Raw genomic sequence first — 21,293 nt, forward strand, 5'->3', positions numbered from 1 at the left:
TGTTTAATAAATGGACAGTGTTGAAAGATATAATTAATGATTAAATATTCAGTGGAAATATTGGTATTTTAGAGTAATGATTTCTTTATATGTATAAAGTGGTTCTACTCAAAGAACTTGATGATAAGAGACCAGGACACATGGTATAGTATTGTATGAATATTAGATCAAAGGGTAAAAGGTTACTGCATTTACTAGGGTCTCTGACCACACAAAAAGGACAAGCAGCTGTTGTCTTCAATTATTAGGCCTGGTTAATATCCTGACCCTGATTAATATCATTGAGCCTAGTTAGGCGCAGGCTTGATTGTATGGAACTATTTATTGAAATTAAAGAGTGCGTGGGAGATTCTTATATCCCTGGAGGATTATATGATACTGATTAGCACAAGGGAACCCTGTAATTTATACCTGTCATTGACCAGGGTCCCCTCTGCACACTATGGGGCAAATTCACTAAAGCGTGAAGCGGCTGACGCTAGCGCAAATTCACCAGCGTGACCTCATTTGGTTACTTCGCCGATTTACTAACGGGCTCTGGCGTAAATTCGCTAGCGCTACTCTAGCGCTACTTCACACCCTTGCACCAGGCGAAGTTGCGCTATGGTGAAGGGATGTAACTATGCTGATTCACTAACTCGCGGATTTTACTGAACGTTATCTCTTGCGCCAGACTTGCCTTCGCCACCTCAGACCATGCGAAGTGCAATAGAGTAGATAGGGCTTGCTTCAAAAAAATTTGAAATTTTTTCTAAGTCCCAAAAAATGCTGGCGTCTTTTACTTTTTAAGGGTGATAGGCTGAAAAAGATCGTACATTTTTTTGGGGGTACCCTCCTTCCCCCCTACATTTCCTAACATATGGCACCTAAACTATACAGTGGGCACATGTATAGGGCAATATAACAACTCTATTTAATTTTATGAAGCTTTCCTAGGCTTGTGTAGTGTAATGTATTTGCTGCTACATATACATCCATTGTACTTTAACTTGGTGCCGTATGCAAATTAGGCATCGCTAGCGTAACTTCGCTTTGCTTGACGAATTAACGCTTGCGCAACTTCGGATTTTAGTGAATTAACGGCGCCGTGGCAAAACTTTGCCTGGCGAAGTGCGGCGAAGGCTGCTCTAGCGCAACTCCGCAGGTTAGTGAATTTGCCCCCATGTCTGCATTTTATTTTTTGTGCTAACTAAACTGTGGTTAAATGAGTGCATGTATGAGAACTCCCCATGTCCTGCCCACATACTGCCTATAATGACACAAATGTAATTTGCTACAAATTTACAAAGGGTACATAACACTGTGGTTGGGTGGGTCACACTGGCACTTGCAGGTTGCACCTTGCTTGCTCTTAGTGAAAGAGCCCCATAGGCCCGCAGTCTGTAAAAGGCGCATTGAGTACTATATAAGATATAACAGATGGTGCTCTGCATTCGTTTAACAAAAGCGCATTCAGCACTGATTAAAAACATCATGTTTCATCGCTCAATAAGTTAATTTTCATCATATTTAAATTAGCAGTCAGTACATGTAATTCTAAAAGCATTATAACGTATAGATAATACCACACAGTTACAGGATGGAATGCCTCAGATGCACAATAATCACAAAATATGATGATTTAGAAGAGGGTTAATTGCTGCCCACATATGGCAGTGGAGAACAGGACTAGCCATTCACATAACCCAACGTGCTCTCTGTAGTTTGCATCATGTGCATTTATATTTTGTCTTTCAAAGAATGATCAAAAAGGATTTTTCTCTTTCATATACACGAATTTGACTTGCAGGAACACTAACCTCTCAGACCCAGCAGTTGCAGGGGGGCCCAGGAGGTATAGGGGCCCCATGAGGCCCTAATTCATATACAATTTCAATAAATATTGGAGAAACAAGTCAACCTCTAAACATTTTGGGGGCCTGAAAAATAATTTGCTGTGGGGCCCAGTAACATCTAGTTACACCACTGCTCTCAATTCCTATTTCTCCATGTTGAGCTGGGCCTCCAATGGCCCATTCACACAACAATTAGATGGAGACAGTGCCAAACGGAGGATGTATAGGCTTATATATCCTTATAATACACAAAAGCCATGAATATAAACGGTGACTAGTGATGTTATCAGTTATAAACGGTGAGTAGTGATGTCATTTTTGTCACATGAACCACTAAAATTTGTGTATTATAATCAACAAAGTACCCCTTATTGTAAAATATAAGGATATTAGAAGTAACCTCGGAGTTCCATGATCTGTATAAAAGCATTTTATATGGTCATGGAACTCCTCGGTGACTTATAATATCCTTATATTTTACAATAGGGGTTACTTTATACACTATATATTGTGCCACACTGGGGCCCATTGGGAGATCCTGTGTATTGTCTGACCCTGATTCACAGTTCCAAATACACAGTCCATATACAGTAACATTGATAGAGAGAGTTGTAAAGACAACATTAATGCCCCCAGAATCATTTTTACCACTACACACCTGATCTTTCTATTTCTTTTTAACTTGTGTGCTTTTTCTTCATACAATACAGTATATCCAGTTTCTGTACAATACAGGTATGGGATACATTATCCAGAAAGCTCTGAATTATGGGAAGGTCATCTCCCTTAGGCTTCATTTTAATCAAATCACGCAAATGTTTTAAAATGATTCCCCTTTTCTCTGTAATGATGAAACACTACATTGTACTTGATCCTCAATACAATATAATTAATACTTTTTGGTGACAAAACAACCCTATTGGGTTTATTTAATGTTTAGATGTGATTTTAGTAGACAAGGTATGGTGATCCAAATTATGGAGAGATCCCTTGTCCAGAAAACACCAGGTCCCGAGAATTCTATATAACAGGTCCCATACCTGAACAGTATAAAAGAGTTGCAAGGAATAGTTTGCTATGCCTTAAAAGAGAACCAAACCCTTATTAATAAAATGCCCTACGCTACATAGACCCGCCTGCTCCCCCCCAGCCTAGGGGTAATCCTCATTAATTGCCCCTAAGTCTTTACTTACCTCTCTTTGCTGACCCAGCGGAGCTCACGGGCGCCATTTTCTTCTCTTCGGCCTTCTTCATGAAGTAAGCTCAGTATCAGCGCATGCGCAGTTGGAGCAGTCTTTTGACAGCTGCACATGCGCTGAAAGTGACGGAAACTGCCGAAGCACCGGAAAAAGACACTAAAGGTGGCCATACACGGGCCGATAAAAGCTGCCGACAGACTGTCGGCAGCTTATTGGCCGTGTATGGGGGCCCCCGACGGGCTTCCCCAATCGAGATCTGGCCGAAAGTCGGCCAGATCTCGATCGGATGGGTTTAAAAATCGCGGCCGCATCTGTTCGTTGATGCGGTCCCGCGATCCGACTGCCCGTTTGAGAATGCTAGGATCCGATTGTTGGGCCCTAGGGCCCACGATCGGATCTGCCCGATATTGCCCACCTCAAGGTGGGCATATCGGAGGGAGATCCGCTCGTTTGGCGACATCGCCAAACGAGCGGATCTATCCATGTATGGGGACCTTAAGATTACAGAAGAGCCGAAAGATAGCGCATGTGAGCTCCGCTGAATCTGCAAAGAGAGATAAGTAAAGATTTAGGGGCAATTACCAAAGATTACACCTAGACTGGGGGGGGAGCAGGGGGGATCTAGGTATTGTAGGGGTTTTTATAAATAAGGGTTTGGTTCTCCTTTAAGGACCTGACTTGCACCAGCCCGTGTCATCTAATCAGTCAATAAATTGGATGGGGCTGCATTTTAAGCAGTAGCAGTTGTGGGTAAAGTGGTACAAGCCAGATGAGTCCATTCTCATCTACTTGATTCTGACTCCTCTTTATAAATGAGAACATTATGCATTCCCTTAGTGAAGGTGGACAGTGTTGCATTATATAGTGAAGGATAGATGCCCCTAAATCACATGTACGATTTTATTGATGGAAACTCGACATACAGCAACAGAAAACATTTTGTAACTATACTAGGTTATCTAGGGGACATTCTATAACAGTCCCCCTTCAGAGGGACACTGTATACAGTCTGCATTTGTGCCTAAAACAGTAAGGCTCATTTACCAAGGGAGTATAAACCTGCACAGTGCAAAAGTATCATCCTTGCAAAGCACCATGTTTTTTATCCACGCTGCAATATATTCTCAAAAAGTTGAATTTATTTGTCTGATGCCAGAGCTGCAAACATTTGCAGAGGGGAGTAAATTGCCATGTAAAGAGTAACACTGATGTAGGAGTCTGTGCAGGTTCCTCACTTTTGTGCTATTTAAAGTGGTTGTTCACCTTTGAGTTAACTTGATTGAAGACAGTGCTATTCTGAGAAATATGCAATTGGTATTTATTTTTTGTAGTTTTTTTTAATTATTTCCCTTTCTGTATATCAGCTCTCCAATTTGCGGGTATATTTATCAAAAAGTGAAGTTAGAGATCACCACAGTCTGCTAGAGTGAAATTCCGCCTCTCTCCATTCATTTTTATGGGGTGTTTAAAGGCGTATTTATCAAAGGGTGAATTTTCACTATCACCTTTTTTAAATACGCCTTTAAAAATGCCATAGAAATGAATGGAGAGAGGTGGTATTTCACTGTAGCGGACTGTGGTGATCTCTAACTTCATTCTTTGATAAATATACCCCATGGAGTTTTAGCAGCTATCGGGTTGCTAGGGTCTAAATTACCTTAACAACCAGAGAGTGGTTTGAACGAGAGGCTGCTATATGAATAGGGGAGGACCCGAAAGAAATATAAGTTATAGAAAGTAAAAATAACAATACAACTGAGGTCAGTGACCCCCATTTCAAAGCTGGAAAGAGTCAGAATTAGAGGGCAAATAATTTAAAAACTACTAAAAAAAAAATAATGAAGACTAATTGCAGAATCTCTGAGAAATGACCATTTTATAACATACTAAACATGAAAGGTGAAACAGTCCTTTAATAGGTACAACTGCAGACCATTACATTGTGACCCATCTCTTCATCTGTCATAGTTACACTTGTCTAACATCACATTTATAGAGAGGGCAGACTGTTTCACATTTGCTACTTTACTGCTTAATGATACAAAACCATTAGAAAACATCCACATTTGTAATACCATACTAAGTGGCTAACAATACTCTATTACAGAAATACTGATTCACCACTAGGCTCAGCTAGCTTTGAAAAGGATATGCACGCTACATCTATGTTTTACAGAAATATAAAAGATGGTTAACACCTATTTGAGTTGATCGTGTTACAACAAAACTTTGGGGGGAGGGGATTAAGCAGTAGTCCCTTCATTTTTCTGAGGTATCAGGGCTTGTGGTGGGTATGGATAGTAGCCTTCAGTCTCGGAGTTGTCAGCGGAGAAACGGCTGAACTTGTAATCCAGAGGCAGATCTGTAACAAAGACATCAAATTCAGACTTAAATACAGATGACCATTATTCTGTTACCACAAGGCATTGGTTAGAACAAGAATACAGATAAATATACTGTATATTTTAATATTGGATATAATCAGCAGCTACTCTGCAACAAAGCCAGTAAGGAGCTACAAAGAGACTTCACTGAAGTCTTAAAAAAACCTAAAAATTGTATCGGAGCAAGTGGGGTTTGGTGCTGGTACAAATACATGAAGTAAGCAGTTGCTGGGTTATATGAACTAAAAATCAGGATGGTACTAAGTTAAGAACTGCCATCTTTAATTTCCCAGAATGTACATTCACTGGAAACAGTAAAAGCTGTCTGTCTGTAAAGCACAATGGCATACTATAATAATCTGACAGATCTTAATGGAGAAATATTATGTAAAAAATAAGAATGTGCATTATACTCTTTTACATATAAAGGGAATGTGCCAAAAAAGTAGTGCTTCTGGTTACTTTTTGCAAAAAAAGTAAAAAAAATAAATGGCAAAATTTCTACTAATCCCGCCCATCTGTTCCTGCTGCCTCCATTCCCAGGCTGTGCAGGGGAGTAGGCGGCACAGCACACTGTACTGCAGGATAGGAATCATCAGCAGCTAGGCTGACCTAATAGGGAACTGAAACCTGTATTTTGCTTGTGTCAATGCAGGGCTGTGATCTCCTACTATGCTTCTGGTAGGGACCACTAGGGCACCCCTCATTTGACACATCATTTGACGCAGATCTATAGGGAGCTCCAATAAAGGGGGTCTTTTTCTTAAAGACAGTGGGGCTCATTTATCAACGCTGGGCAAATTTGCCCATGGGCAGTAACCCATGGCAACCAATCAGATTGCTGCATTCACTGTTCATCTTGCAGCTGGTTTCAAAAAGCTAATCACTGATTGGTTGCTATAGGTAACTGCCCATGGGCAAATTTTGCCCAGTGTTCATAAATGAGCCCCAATAATAACTTTTAGTCCAAACAGGGCCAGATTTCCCCCAAGTGTGCCCAAAGGCCAGCATCCTCCCATGCCCCCCCCTCCTATAGGATCACATGCACATCTTTTCCCTACCAGAGCACTGACCACTTAGCACTCCAGAATGAAGCAAACTACCTGTGCGGCTGGGCGGCATGCCACTCCTTAATTTAGCCTGATCCCAAAGTCAAACTAGCACCATCAATTATTCAACAATGTCTACAATATTATGATGGGTTTTTTCAAAGGGGAAGTGTGACATGTAAACAGAATAAGCCTGCTAACATACAAGGGGCTGAGAGACCACTATAAGGCTAATTAATACTTGTTGCATAAAACACAAAAAAGAAAATGACCAATGTCTATTCCCTGGTCCATGTTAACTACTGATTTATTATTTGGACATGGACATTTTCAAAAAAAAAGGGTCAATACCTGGCATACATTTCTTATCAAAAATATATATTTAGCCTTTGAAAAAAAATGTAAAATTAAATTGCCGAAAGCAAGATATATTAATGTATCCCTGATACTCAGCACTAATCTTCCTTAATCCTCTGAAATCTCCCAATAACTTTCAGAACTATCAAATCCATTCTGATTACATGGCTTTTCATGTTTCATCCAAAGGGATTAAAGTGGCGACAGGGCTAATAGATAAGCTTTCAACAGTCATACCGTGCAACTGAATATAACGTTATGCAGCAGCCGGACGTCAACAGGTAAAGCAGGACAAAGAAATCATGATTATTGATTTCTATCAACCTTTAAAGGGTAAGTCAACCCCCAAATAAAACTTGCCTAATAAAAGAAAACAATTTTCCAATATTCATTTATTAAAAATGTTTAGTGCTTTAAAAGTTATTTGTAAAAACAGTTGCTATTGAAAGCAGCATTTGCTTAACTCCTGGGTTTTTATTTTTTAAACAATGTTGCAAAAGTCTTAGGGGGAAATTTACTGAAGGGCGAAGTGACTACGGTAACACTGGTGAAAATTTCGCTAGCATGACGTCATTTCGCCGATTTACTAACTGTCGCTGGTGTAATTTCGCTAGATAGACTCTGGCGCAACTTCGCACTCCAATGCCAGGCGAATATTTGCTCTGGTGAAAGTTTTTGATTTTACTGACCGTTAGACTTGCCTTCGCCACCTCAGACCAGGCGAAGTGCAATAGAGTAGATAGGAATTCCTCAAAAAAAAGTTGAACATTTTCCCAAAAAAAAAACGCTGGCGTCTTTTACTTTTTACAGGGTAATAGGCTGAAAAAGATCGAAATTTTTTTTGGGGTACCCTCCTTCTCCCCTACATTTGATAACATATGGCACCTAAACTAAACTGAGGACACATGTGTAGGGCATTATAACAACTTTATACCATTTTATTAAGGTTCCCTGGGCTTGTGTAGTGTAATTGTACTTTAACTGCACGCCGTATGCAAATTAGCCAACGCTAGCGTAACTTCAAACTGTTGAGTGTATTTTCGCTAGCCCCAGTGTTCGGTACCCTGTGCGCAACTGTGGATCTTCGTGAATTAGCGTTGTCCAGGTAAATTTATGCCTGACGAAGTGTTGCGATGTGCGCAAAGCCAGCACTGGCGAATTTTCGCCGGTTAGTGAATTTGCCCGTTATTTCCCAGCAAAGACAGGTCTGTTAATCAGCTGCCTTGTCTTACATTGTATCAACAGTCTGAGCCATCAGGACAGAGAATAGAAAGGGACAAACACTGATTTCAATAGCAATCTATATACAAAATACTTAAGAACCATAGAAAAATTCTAATGAATGTATATTGCAAAGTTGCTTGGAATTATGTGTTCTTTAATTAGGCAAAAATAGGTACTTTCAGTTAACTTATTGTTCTTTTTTTTTTTTTTTTTTAATAAACTGTTTCTGCATGCTGACATCTACAGTTTGTAAGACTGTTTCCTGATACTGGCTTTGGTTTTCTGAGAAACAGACAAACATCTTCATCTAGATCTGATTGAAAAATAAAAAAACAGGAAATTCCCTTGCCGATAAGGCTATATTTTCCTATGAAAGAACATGCTGCAAATTGCAAATATTTCTATAAAAGTTTACATGCATTCAATGAAGTATTGGAGAAACAGACATGATTTGTTTTAGATAAGACACTTTCCAAGCATCTTACTGGACGACTGTCCATCCAGGAACAGGTCTCTTCTTACCATGTGAATTCCTACTGCTTACTGGCCACTGGTACTACTTTTATTAAAGGGGTGGTTCACCTTTAAGTTAACTTAAAGGAACAGTAACGTCACAAAAATAAGTGTTTTAAAGTAATGAAAATATAATGCAGTGTTGCCCTGCACTGGTAAAACTGCTGTGTTTGCTTCAGAAACACTACTATTGTTTATATAAATAAGCTGCAGTGTAGCAATGGGGGCAGCCATTTAAAGGAGAAAAGGTTCAGGTTACACATCAGATAGCAAATAAGCTCTGTCTGTCTAATGTTGTTATCTTTTATCCATTAGTTATCCTGTGCCATATAGCCATTTTCAATTTCTGACATTGCTCCCCAGCAGCTTATTTATATGAACTATAGTAGTGTTTCTGAAGCAAACAGATCAGTTTTACCAGTGCAGGGCAACAGTACATGATATTTTCATTACTTTAAAACACTTACATTTTTTGGTGTTACTGTTCCTTTAAGTTATAGAATTGCTACTTCTAAGCAACTTTTTAATTGGCCTTAATTTTTTCTTTGTTATAGTTTTTGAATTATTTGCCTTCTTCTTCTGACTTTCCAGCTTTCAAATGGGGGTCACTTACCCCATCTGTAAGACTACAAATGTATTGTTATTTGTTACTTTTTATTACTCATCTTTCTATTCATAGTCCAGTCTCTTATTCAAATCAATGCATGGTTGCTAGGGCAATTTGGACCTTAGCAACCACATTGCTGAAATTGCAAGCTGGAGAGCTTTAAAAAAAAAAGCTAAATAACGTATAAATCACAAATTATACAAAACTAAAACCAATTGCAAATTGTCTTAGAATATCACTCTCTACATCATACACAGGTGGCATACTTATTATGGTGGGTAAAACAAAATTCGCAGAAAAAATTGTTTAAAAATTGGTGTAAAATATTGCATGGTGTGTGAGATTTTAGACCATGAGAACGCCAGATTTGTTGCCCTTATTTTACATTGCTTCCAGTGGAAGAAAATTTTTTAAAAAGTTATGCTGTTTTTTACACGGCATAATAAATATGCCCCTAAATGTTTATTTAAGGGTGAACACCCCATTTAAATAGAAAAATGCAATGCAAACACCAGACTTAATTCATTCACCAAATCATTTCTGGAAAATCTAATTTACAGCAAAAGTAAAGCAATTTCACTGTAACAGAAAGTTTGTTGTACAAAGGGCTGATATCAAAACTCAGCAGCCAGTGTCAGTATCAAAGTATGGAAGGGATTATTCACTAAAGTGTATATTATAAACCTCTTAATCTGCCCGAAAAGTCACATGATCCAGAAATGGTGTAACAGCTGCCTCTCTGTGGGTTCCAGGAAATGTTAATATGATCCCCACCCCCAGTATTATCGTCTTAAATTTGCTGCAACAACAGAAATGGAACAATAGCAATCCCACAAAATGACTAAGAGATAGCTTTGTACTTTCACACCATGAAAAATGTGGAAGTCGATGTTAACGCTTTCTTTCATGAACTGATTATACTTTTGCACCTAAAGAGCTGTGGATGCCTAATTTTTTTTAAAGTTAAAAAGGTTATTTATTTTATAAACAATAAACATTGACAATACAATAAACATTGTTATTACATTTGTGTGTCACTGGATTTATTTTACATTGCAACTTGTTCTTTATTCCTTACTTACAGGATGTTCTAACAACCAAAGTATTTATTTGCAAGGGGGCACCTTCATTCCCGCATCATGTCACTGCTGGATTGAGTGCCAGAGTCCCACTCCCACCACGGGCTCCATACTTTGTCAGATTTACTGGCCCTGCCCCTGGCTTCGTGTGTGAGCGAAATCAGGGGTATTACCGCATTTACTACGTTTACCCAAGAGTCTCTCTCCAGGACTAATTGGTCTATTACCCCCAGTATACACACCATAGGGAAGTCTGTGGGAAGTCTAGGGTGGTTGCTAGGGTTGCTATTATTTGGGACCAGTAGGTATTAATTAATGGGCAGTCCCAGATCATGCGTATGAAGTTGGCCGCCGGAGTTCTGCACCTGGGGCATATATCATTGTCTCTCTTCCCCATAGCCATAAGTTTTACCGGGGTTTTATATAGTTGACGGAGCACTTTATATTGTGTGGATGCCTAATTAACCTTCAGTGTGATGTAGACCAGTGTTGTTTCATTTCTTAGGCTATGGTCATGCTGGGTTGATTCTCAACCTGTGAAACGCAGACGGAGAATCAGCTCCTGTTAATAAGCTCTCTTCTGTGCCTGCACCAAAAACCACTGCGTTGGCCCGGGTGAGGACACAAGTCGTGGAATCCAGCAGCAAAATAAATAGACGTTTTACCTCCACCTGGGCAGACACAAGTGTTCAAGGAGCGGTCAGAGCAGGAATCAGTATGTTTATATTATATATATAAATATATGCATTATTTACAGTGTGTATCTCTCTCTCTCTCTATATATATACACACACACAGAGCCGCCATCAGGGGGTCACAGGTCGGACAGTTGTCCCGGGCCCACAGGATTTTGTGTCTAAGGGGGGGCCCGGCCATACTTCACTTACTTGATTAGCCGGGCTCCCCTGCTTTCAGCGTGCTGGACAGCAGCTCTGTGCACGGAAGATTTTCTCCTATTAAGATTTGCTGTAACCTCATTGGTACTTAAACAATAAGTGCTGGTAAATCTGCATTGGGATTGGATCCCCTTATCCAATCCCTGTACAGCTTTACCGGGGCTTATTCTTTTTTTTTATTCTTATTCATTTCTGGATATCGGGTTTGTAGATAAGGGATCCTATACCTGTACTCTAAGCACAGCAGCACCTTTATATTTTGTGGACATAGTTGGCATCCTCATACAGCCTAGTAGGTATTGCCACTTGCCTAATTCTTTTAAACAAAAAATAATATCTTCTTTAAATTATCTCATCTTTCTCTCCTTTTCTCTCCAATTCCCTTTCTGCTATTTCTTTTTAGTTTATTGCCCCTTCCCCATTCTTTTTATGTTCTTCACTTTTGTCTGCTTCATCTCCCATTCTTTCCCTAAGCCCAATCTACTGGCATTCCTTTACATTTTAATTCTCTTTCATTTTCTGATTGTTTCTTTAGTCTCATTCTTGCTAAGCTAAACTAATGCTAAGCCATTCCTATGTTCCTTGTGCAGAGCTGGGCCAATAAGTTCCTTGTGCAGAGCTGGGCCAATAAGTACTTGCCGCCAGGGCAATATCACTTTGCCTGGTGCCGTGCCTGAATGCACTTCATCCCTGTGTACCCCTTGTTCCAGCCCTCCACTTTTCACAACCTTTATATCTCTTGCTCTCTTTTACCTTTTCTCTACAGCGCTCCTCTCCTGTACTGCTTCTGTTCTTTATTATTCCTTCAAAATTTCCTTTTTATAATCTTCCATTCAATCTTCACTTTTTTTATCACCTTTTCCCCTAATTTGACTTATGCAGTGTTCCTGAAATTTGTACCAAAAAGAAAGGAACTGCAAAGAAGAGCTAACGAGGTCGCCCAGCCTTGTTAATAAATATAATTAGATTGTGTGTGTCACTCAACAGGATTACTTCAGCGCACAGCCCAGTATTTTATGCAGTGGTGCTTCTTTCCTCATAGACTTTACCGCAAGTCTTCGGCATACATATAAATAGAAAAGTGAGGAGAGCAATCCAGGGCAGAAGATCTGCAACAATGTAGTTTATTAGCAGCTACAAAACACACAACATGTTTCGGGCCTCACTTGATAAAGGGCGTTTGAGGCCCGAAACATGTTGTGTGTTTTGTAGCTGCTAATGAACTACATTGTTGCAGATCTTCTGCCCTGGATTGCTCTCCTCACTTTTCTATTTATATAGATTGTGTGTGTAACACCATAGAAGCAGGGGTGTAACTACAGAGGAAGCAGACCCTGCGGCTGCAGGGGGGGGCCCAGGAGGTATAGGGGCCCCATGAGGCCCTAATTAATGAGCAATTTTAATATATATTGGTAAAAAAGGGCAACCTGTGGTTATGTTGGTGGCCCTGAAATTAATTTGCTGTGGGGCCCAGTAACATCTAGTTACGCCACTGCATAGAAGTAATAATTAATGACTTAGAAAATATTTTTGATAAGTGCAAGATGCAGTGTTCCCCCTTCGCTTCACTTCGTAACAGTGAATCTCGGTTCATTTCATGCAGCAATAATTCTCTCAAGCCTAATCCTTTTCTCTTTCCTTGCATAGTTTTCAGCTGTAATGATAACTAATACTGCATGCTCACTAATACCTGAAAATAACTGAGCCACTTATTTGTTAAACTTAATTGATATAGTGCAACACATTTAAACAAGACTTTACAGAAACTGTTATTCTCACCAGTCCCTATTACTTTCACATATCACATTAAGGTTATCATCAGGAGCCAATAGGTTTTTGGAGTGTGCAAGGAACCCAGACAAATTCCTTTCAGGCAGTGCTCAGGCTAGAATTGGACTCATAAGCCGAGCATTGCAAGGAATATGCTAACCACATAGCTCCTGTTGAACCTCCTGCAAACTTTGTCACTGAGCTGCTCAGCTATTTGCAGGTATTCTAGCAAGCGTGCCGACGAACTTACCTGTGCAAGGAAACAGAAAATGATTAAAAAGGAAGACAGGGGGCATACGTGTAGGCCAAATGAAGCCCGTGGGCCACAGCTAGACAGTTCTGGTGTACATAATTGCTACTACAATTTACTTCACTCTTTGTGGTTTATGGATTATTAAATGTTGTGTTCTGCTGATCCCCAGTTTGCAATATATATTCCCACTTAGCATAGAAACCAGGTTATGGTGTGTACATTTTAAAGTCATAATAACACAACAATGTCTGCTTACTTTGCAATTACAATTATCAGCAGAAATGGTGCATTGTGCTCTTACCTACTACTGATTCTATACTTGGGATTGCAATTGTGCTGTAGTTTCTGATGCTTGTGCAGCACCAAGTGAGACAATGTACCTCCTCTAGGCCTTGTATGCCTGACATGTTGTCAGCAAAATATGATCCCCATGTTCTTGATACTGTGCACTGATTCTTTGTTTCCAGACTCTAAAAAAACAAAACAAAATAAACATAAAATAAGACAGTGGAAAATTATTTGTTTCCATTTAGAATGGTTTTCTCTTTAAATAAAACACAATACTCTGCATGGCTCATTAACAGTAAGGGGCCCATTTACTAAGGGTGAAAGTGAATTTTCAAATTCAAAAACTTTGAATTTCGAAGTAATTTTTGGGTACTTCGACCATCGAATAGGCCAAAATTCGATTCGACTTGAAAAAACGTTGAATATTCGACCATACGAAAATTGAAGTACTGTCTCTTTAAAAAACTTTGACTTCGACACTTCACCTCCTTAAACCTGACAAATTGCTAAGTTAGCCTATGGGGACCTCCTAGTACCTAAAGCCAGTATTTGGCTAAGGTTTTAGAAGTCAAAGTTTTTTTTTTGAAAATGGCTCGATCGATCGGTTAAATTGTTAGAATCGTTCGAACGATTTGAATTAGATCGAAAGCGGCTAAATTTAATCCAAAAAAAAACTTTGACTATCGAATTTCTACAATTCGATGTTCAGATTTCGAAGTTTAACCACTTTGAAATTCGACCCTTAGTAAATGTGCCCCATAGCGTATAAAGAGAGATTCTGCAATTAAGGTTGGACAAAGTACCCATCCAGGTTCATATAAACCAAGAATTTCAAATTAGTGTTTGTGGGCTGGAAGGGGACTACTATAGTCTTGTAGTCACTTCTATTACCTTTAAATACAGCTCCCAAACGTTTAAAAATGTGGCAGGTTTAATTGTATTGTGATGATAATATATATATATAATATATATAATGCTTTTATCATGTCATGCAGGAAGCCAGTTTTTATTTAATTTTACATACATAAATATATTACCCACAAATATTCTGATTTATACTTAACAGCTTTAGTGGATATAAAATGTTGATTTTTTTTTTAAGGATAAATGAACATAAAACATGTAACCAGTAGAAAGAGAAAATTCTTCCAGGAATTTTACATTTGTTTTTGTTAACTTTGACTAGCAATTGCCTTGAACTAGGCCATCTATAATAGGGATGCACCGAATCCTGGATTCGGTTCGGGATTCGGCCTTTTTCAGCAGGATTCGGATTCGATTGAATCCTTCTGCCGGCTGAACCTAATCCTAATTTGCATATGCAAATTAGGGGCGGGGAGGGAAATCACATGACTTTTTTCTAACAAAACAAGGAAGTAAAATGTATTTGCCCTTTCCACCCCTAATTTGCATATGCAAATTAGGATTCCGATTCGGTTCGGTATTCGGCCGAATCTTTCAAGAAGGATTCAGGGGTTCGGCCGAATCCAAAATAGTGGAATCGGTGCATCCCTAATCTATAATGATCTCATGCCCAGAAAGACAGGCGTTAACTTTTGCCACAAACACCTAATGCCTGAAGGTATTACTAGAGATCTAAGCATTTTGCTTTGAATCTATAGGGCAGATTTAGCAAAGATCAAGTTATTAACCCTTCAGTGTGGAAACTTGTGTATTTCTGAATGTGTGCAAAAGAAGCAGCTTTAAATAAACTTTAAATCAATTAAAAAAAAATAATAAATGTGTTTAGAAAGTCTGTAAACCTGCAGTAATTTTCAAAAAGTTAAAAGATTTTTAATGGACTAATGGACCCCTGTTGGGCAAAAGTATTATCCCCAACCAAAGGGGTAACAGTAGTTTTTAAAAAAAAAAAAAAAAAAAGCGATAGGACACTCGCAGCAGGAGGGATCTCCTGGTGTGAGCGGCCATGTCATACATAGTGCATGCACATGTGCATAATGAGCAAATTGCAGCATTCGTTTATTATGCACATGCGTGTGCCCCAACATAGCTGCTCATACCGGAAGCTCCATTCCTGTGCGGGTGGGGGGCAATTTAAAAAAAAAAACTACTGTTACCCCCAACTGGAATGTGGGCTCTATTAGCCCATACCCTTGGTTGGAGATAATAATTTTGCCCAACAAGTGGTATTTAAGGAATCGAACTTTTCTTTCCTGCTGTCCAGAAAAAAATTAATTTTCTTTGCATGAATAATTAAAAAAACATGGCTACTTTACAAATTGCACAGAAAATTCTACAGCATTCATTTTTTTTGTTTGGAAAAAGAAGCATATCAGTAAGTTACTGGTTTTTCAGAGAGAGATTTGGAAAAAAATGAAGGGTGAGCCAATGACTTCTAGGTGAGTTAGGTACAACGTTAGGTTTCATCAGAACTAGGGATGCACCGAATCCAGGATTCGGTTCGGGATTCTGATTCGGCCGAATCCTTCTGTCCAGCCGCACCGAATTTGCATATGCAAATTAGGGGTGGGGAGGGAAATTGTGACTTTATGCCACAACACAAGGAAGTAAAAAATGTTTTCTCCTTCCCACCCCTAATTTGCATATGCAAATTAGGATTCGGTTCGGTATTCGGCCGAATCCTTTGTGAAGGATTCGGCCAAATCCAAAATAGTGGATTCGGTGCATCCCTAATCAGAACAGGGGATGATAGGTAGAGCATGAAAAGAAGATTTCAACCATTTAGACTGGTTTAAGCATCTTTAATAATAGGGACTTGGAAAAAATTTGAGAATAGCATTTAGGCATAAACGTTAATTTCTTGCATGCCGTTTAGTAACATACAGTACATTCGTGTTTGAATATATGATGTTAATTCCCAGAAGAAACAGCTGTAAGCCTCACTTACATCATCTTTTCCTTTCTTTTTTGAGGATCCCCAATGGGTCATGTTTGGTTTATAAACTTCTTCTCCTTCTAACTCCTCAAAAATGAGGACTGTCTCCCAGTTGCTATAGTGATGAGCTGAGAAAATATCTGAACGTATGCTGTCTCCAAAGTATACAACCTAGAAGCCAAATAAAAGCACACTGAAATTGCATTCTGTTTACAGAGCGGTTCTTTACTTTCTGAAAATATTATCATTAATGATGTATACATGTAGTTACTGTTATAGTTTGCCATGGTATGCGCTTTGCAGGGCTTCACAATGAGACATCGAAAGAAAAAAAAATACAATTAGATATACTGCTGAAAATTCATGGTAAGTGGTCCCTGCCCCACAGAAGCTTTTAATCTATTTATAACCTCAGCTAGCTTTCCACTGTCGGGAGGGGATGTTTATACTTACACTTTATACTTACACTGTATACTTATACCTTCTAAATACATCTTTTAGGGGCAGATATATTAAGGGTCAAAGTGAAAATTAGAATTTTGGTCAAAACACTCAAATCTGAATTGTGAATTATCCAAACTCGATTTGAGTTTTTATTCAAATTTTGAGATTTATCACACTCTGGCCCTTTAAGAACTTGAATTTGACTATTCTCCACCTAAAATCTGCCGAATACTTATAAGTCAATGGGAGAGGTCCAGGGATCGATTTGGTGATGTTTGCAGCCTTCCGGACATATATTTTTTTAACATTTGAATCGAGTTATTATAATGTGCATCAAATTCGATTAGAGTTTTCGGGTTGTTTAAATTTGTTGAAGTTTTCAAAATTCGATTTCATCAATACATTTCGACTATTTGAATTTATGGGAGTTAAGGGGAGTTTAAAAAAACTCGCATGAATTGGAAATTTGACCCTTGATAAATGTGCCTCTTAATGTTACATTCTGTTAATCAAGAATTTAAATCTGGTCCTGAACTTGATAGATACAAAATGGAATGTACGCTCACAAAATTAAATTGCATTTAGAAGAAAGTAAGGGGTAAAACTGGCCTTTTTTTGCCATCTAAGGCAAACTTGACATTCAATATATTTTGTAAATCTGGCTAGTGGCTGTCAAGCTAAAATCTTACAACAGGTAAGCGCTTTAGTCATAGTTCAAGTTCAGAAAAAGCCACAGGCTGGAGATCCCACATCTAAAAAAACAACAACCTTAATATTTAACATCCAGTTTTATGTAATTATTCTGATTGATTACCCATCACATAGTCTCATTATTGTTGTGCAACTGACATCACTCCTTGACATTGTTTTTGCATATGTATGGACACTGCTTACCCAGTGACTGATGATGGCAAGAGCAGGCACCTTGGGGGGTATTTATCAAACTCCGAATATCCAAACCTCGAATAATTTGTAGTTTTCGAAGCAAAAAAAAAAAAAAAAAACTACAAATTATTCGAGATTTATTAAAGTCCAATGGTATAAAAACTCAGAATCCGAAACCCCGGCATCTAAAAGCTCTCGAGGTCCTGTATAAGTCAATGGGGAAGGTCCCAGTGTTTTCGCAGATGTTCTTACCGATATCCAATGATTTCAGGGATTCGGAGCAAAAAGATTAAAAAAACTCCAAAAAATACATTGTTTTTGCAGAAAACTCCGAACAATTTGGAGTTTACAGGGAAAGCTCTGAAGTTTTCGGAGTTTTGTCTGACCCTATTTTTTCAGGCTTTTTTCTTCATAAATAAGGTCTATTCAGGAATTCGGAGTTGCTCGAAGTTGGATATTAGAAATACTGAGATGAATTCAGACCTTGTTAAATAACCCCCTTTATGTTAGAAGAGGTAAATGCATATTTGTAAAATATTCCAATGATTTAATAAACTGTCTATATGCCACATATATTTTAGATTGTAATAATATTCTTACAGTAAGTCACCAATTACGGATTAGTTGCTTAGGTAGAACTGTCTCATTTGATAGACATATTAGGCTCTCCACGTTCTGTCCATGGTTTGAATGTGTTCTTAAAAAATAAACTATGTGAACAATTATGATAATGCAGCGTTCATGTAATTTCAACACTAATCTAAAGTTCTTTTACGAAAAAAATATGGTTTTGCAAAAACAGACACAGGTTTTTAAACAAAGACTAAATAGATTTTTATGTGCATTTGTACTTCTTAATATGAAATATCAAGGAGGATGTGGAACACTTTCTTTAACTCTGTGCATCTCAATGCAAAATCTTCAATGATTTTAGTACCTTGGGGTCACTCTTTTCAGTAGTTTTCTTTAAAAGTTCACGGAGATGTATCCAGTTGCCTTGTGAGTACCAGCCAGGTTTCTCCAGCGATGGCAACATAAGAATTTCTTCGTCATTTTCTAAAAGAAAGAATAGAAATTAATCATAAGGATGAAATAATCCTAGCATGTGATAAAACAGTATTAGAACAGTTTTTTTACTTTCACAGTAAACATCTGGTGTAGACTGGATACCAAACTGGGAAACTAATTTGAAAATTAACCTACATTATTTTATTCCTACATACATGTAGTAAGCATGCACCGAATCCACTATTTTGAATTCAGCCGAACCCCCGAATCCTTCGTGAAAGATTCGGCCGATTACCGAACCGAATCTGAACCCTAATTTGCATATGCAAATTAGGGGTGGGGAGGGGAAAACATTTTTTCTTTGAGATTTCCCTCCCCGCCCCTAATTTGCATATGTAAATTAGGTTTCGGATTCGGTTCGGCTGGGCAGAAGGATTTGGCCCGTATCCGAATCCTGCTGAAATAGGCCGAATCCTGGCCGAATCCCGAACCGAATCATGGATTCGGTGCATCCTTAACATGTAGGAACTGCAGTGTTTTCTTGTCTGGACCAGTTCCAAATGCCACATATTGAGGATAAAGCATATATACAGGTATTAGACCTGTTATCTGGAAATGCATTATACGGAAAGCTCCAGATTACGGCAAGGCCATCTCCCATAGACTCCATTAAAATCAAATAATTTAAATAAAAAATTAAAAATGATTTCCCTTTTCTCTGTAGTAGTGAATCAGTACCTTGTACTTGATTCCAACTAAAATATAATTAATCCTTATTGGAGGCAAAACAATTACATTTGATTTATTTAATGTTTAAATGATGTTTTAGTAGACAAGGTATGGGTGATCCAAATTACGGAAATTTCCCTTATCTGAAAATCCCAGGCCATGAGCATTCTAGATAACAGGTCCCATACCTGTAGTTGATAGTAGGGATGAGGTAAAGAAACTATTAGTCATTTGTGTTTGGGTGCAATAAATAAGGGGCCATACACAAAATTTTGTACCAGAGCTATGAGTCAAGTGGGAGTATCTGAGTATTGCGAATGTGTGTGTCCATGTAACATTCTAGCCAGACCTGTTGCCAATTTCCTACACACTGTGAGGACTGCCTCATCACTTTTATCTCATTCAATCTTCAGTAATGTACAGTAAGTGCATTTATTTTGTTTCATAATAATGGGATCCGTTATCCAGAAACCCGTTATCCAGAAAGTTCAGAATTATGTGAAGGCCATCTCCCATGTACTCCATAATTATATATATTTTTAAATTATTTCAATTTTTCCTGTAACTAAGATATAATTAATCTTAATTTAGGGAAAACCAATCCAATTGGGTTTATTTAATGTTTTAATAATTTTTCAGTAGACGTATGGTATGCACATCCAAATTACAGAAAATCCCCGGGTCCCAAGTATTCTGGATCTCAAGCCTCATACCTCTATAATCAAAGATAACTGTCTTTATATAAGTGATGTCTTCCATTAGAAGTTCATTCAGCTATGACCTCTTATCTAATGAGAGCATGTAAAGGATCCATTTCTGGTCCATACCATAATATTTTATTTTGAAGGCAAGACTAAGACCATGGCACACTGAGATATTTCCATTGCTGCAATTTACTGATGTAAATTTACTGATGAAAAATGCACCAACCAATATGTCTCTACCTTGTGAATTCGGTCTTTAATAATTTTCTTTAAAAAGCCACTTCACCTCCTACATGTATTAAATATAGGGATGCACCGAATCCACTATTTTGGATTCGGCCAAACCCCCGAATCCTTCGTAAAAGTTTCGGCTGAATACCAAACCGAATCCGAATTTGCATATGCAAATAAGGGTGGGAAGGGGAAAACATTTTTTAATTCCTTGTTTTGTGACAAAAAGTCACGTGATTTCCCTCCTTCCCTTAAATTGCATATGCAAATTAGGATTCGGTTCAGCTGGGCAGAAGGATTTGGCTGAATCCTGCTGAAAAAGGCGAATCCCGAACCGAATCCTGGATTCGGTGCATCCCCAATTAAATGTGATGATAACATACCAATGGTATGGTCTAGTATCAGTGAGGCTTTTTTTTGAAGTTTGCAATGAGCCAATAAAAGTCACTTTTTGCATTGAGAAAACTGAATTGTGTGCTACAGCTACTTTGGACTTAGTATCTGACATCAGTGAGGCTTTGGCCAGCACTAAACAAACTATCAATGGCACACAATATTCTTAGGAAAATGGTCGAATTCTAATAGGTTTGCTCATTGCCTGCACAAAGACTAAAACTAAAAAAGTTATTATATTAGGGTGCTTTTAAGAAATAAAGTAGAGCTGATTTTATTCATTTAATTGTACATTATTTCATAACAATAAAAAGTTAAAATGAATATGCCCAATATATTAAGAAATTGTGTACAATATAAATGGAAAGCTGGCATCTCTGAAAGCAAAAATCGTTTTCTGGGAATCGACTTTTGAAGAGAACACATTTTTTCAGACCATCGCATAAAAACTACAGGAAATGATGTTGAAAGAATTCCTTGGAAGCAGCTGGGTTTCTTTTTGTAAAAATATACTTAGTCACTGTGTATGAGTGACCTTGCTTGGAATACTTTCAGATTAAATTTCTGCCAGAATTTACGAAGTGGGAG

At 38.3% G+C, this 21,293-nt stretch overlaps 1 protein-coding gene across 4 annotated transcripts in view; it reads right to left on the reverse strand.

Annotated features, from left to right (window-relative positions):
• Nucleotides 1-4,893: 4,893 nt before the first annotated feature.
• nt5dc1.L (5'-nucleotidase domain containing 1) overlaps nucleotides 4,894-21,293 on the reverse strand; it is a 138,955-nt gene continuing 122,555 nt past the window's right edge. For all 4 annotated transcript variants that reach the window (XM_018261903.2, NM_001092547.1, XM_041562194.1 and 1 more), the window contains 4 exon segments: nucleotides 18,578-18,696; nucleotides 16,324-16,482; nucleotides 13,468-13,636; nucleotides 4,894-5,396 (listed from right to left, as the gene is read on the reverse strand). In XM_018261903.2, coding sequence (XP_018117392.1) covers nucleotides 5,278-5,396; nucleotides 13,468-13,636; nucleotides 16,324-16,482; nucleotides 18,578-18,696 — 566 coding nt within the window. In that variant the 3' untranslated portion in view covers nucleotides 4,894-5,277.

The sequence above is a fragment of the Xenopus laevis genome, chromosome 5L, assembly GCF_017654675.1.
Source record: "Xenopus laevis strain J_2021 chromosome 5L, Xenopus_laevis_v10.1, whole genome shotgun sequence".
NCBI lineage: Eukaryota > Metazoa > Chordata > Amphibia > Anura > Pipidae > Xenopus > Xenopus laevis.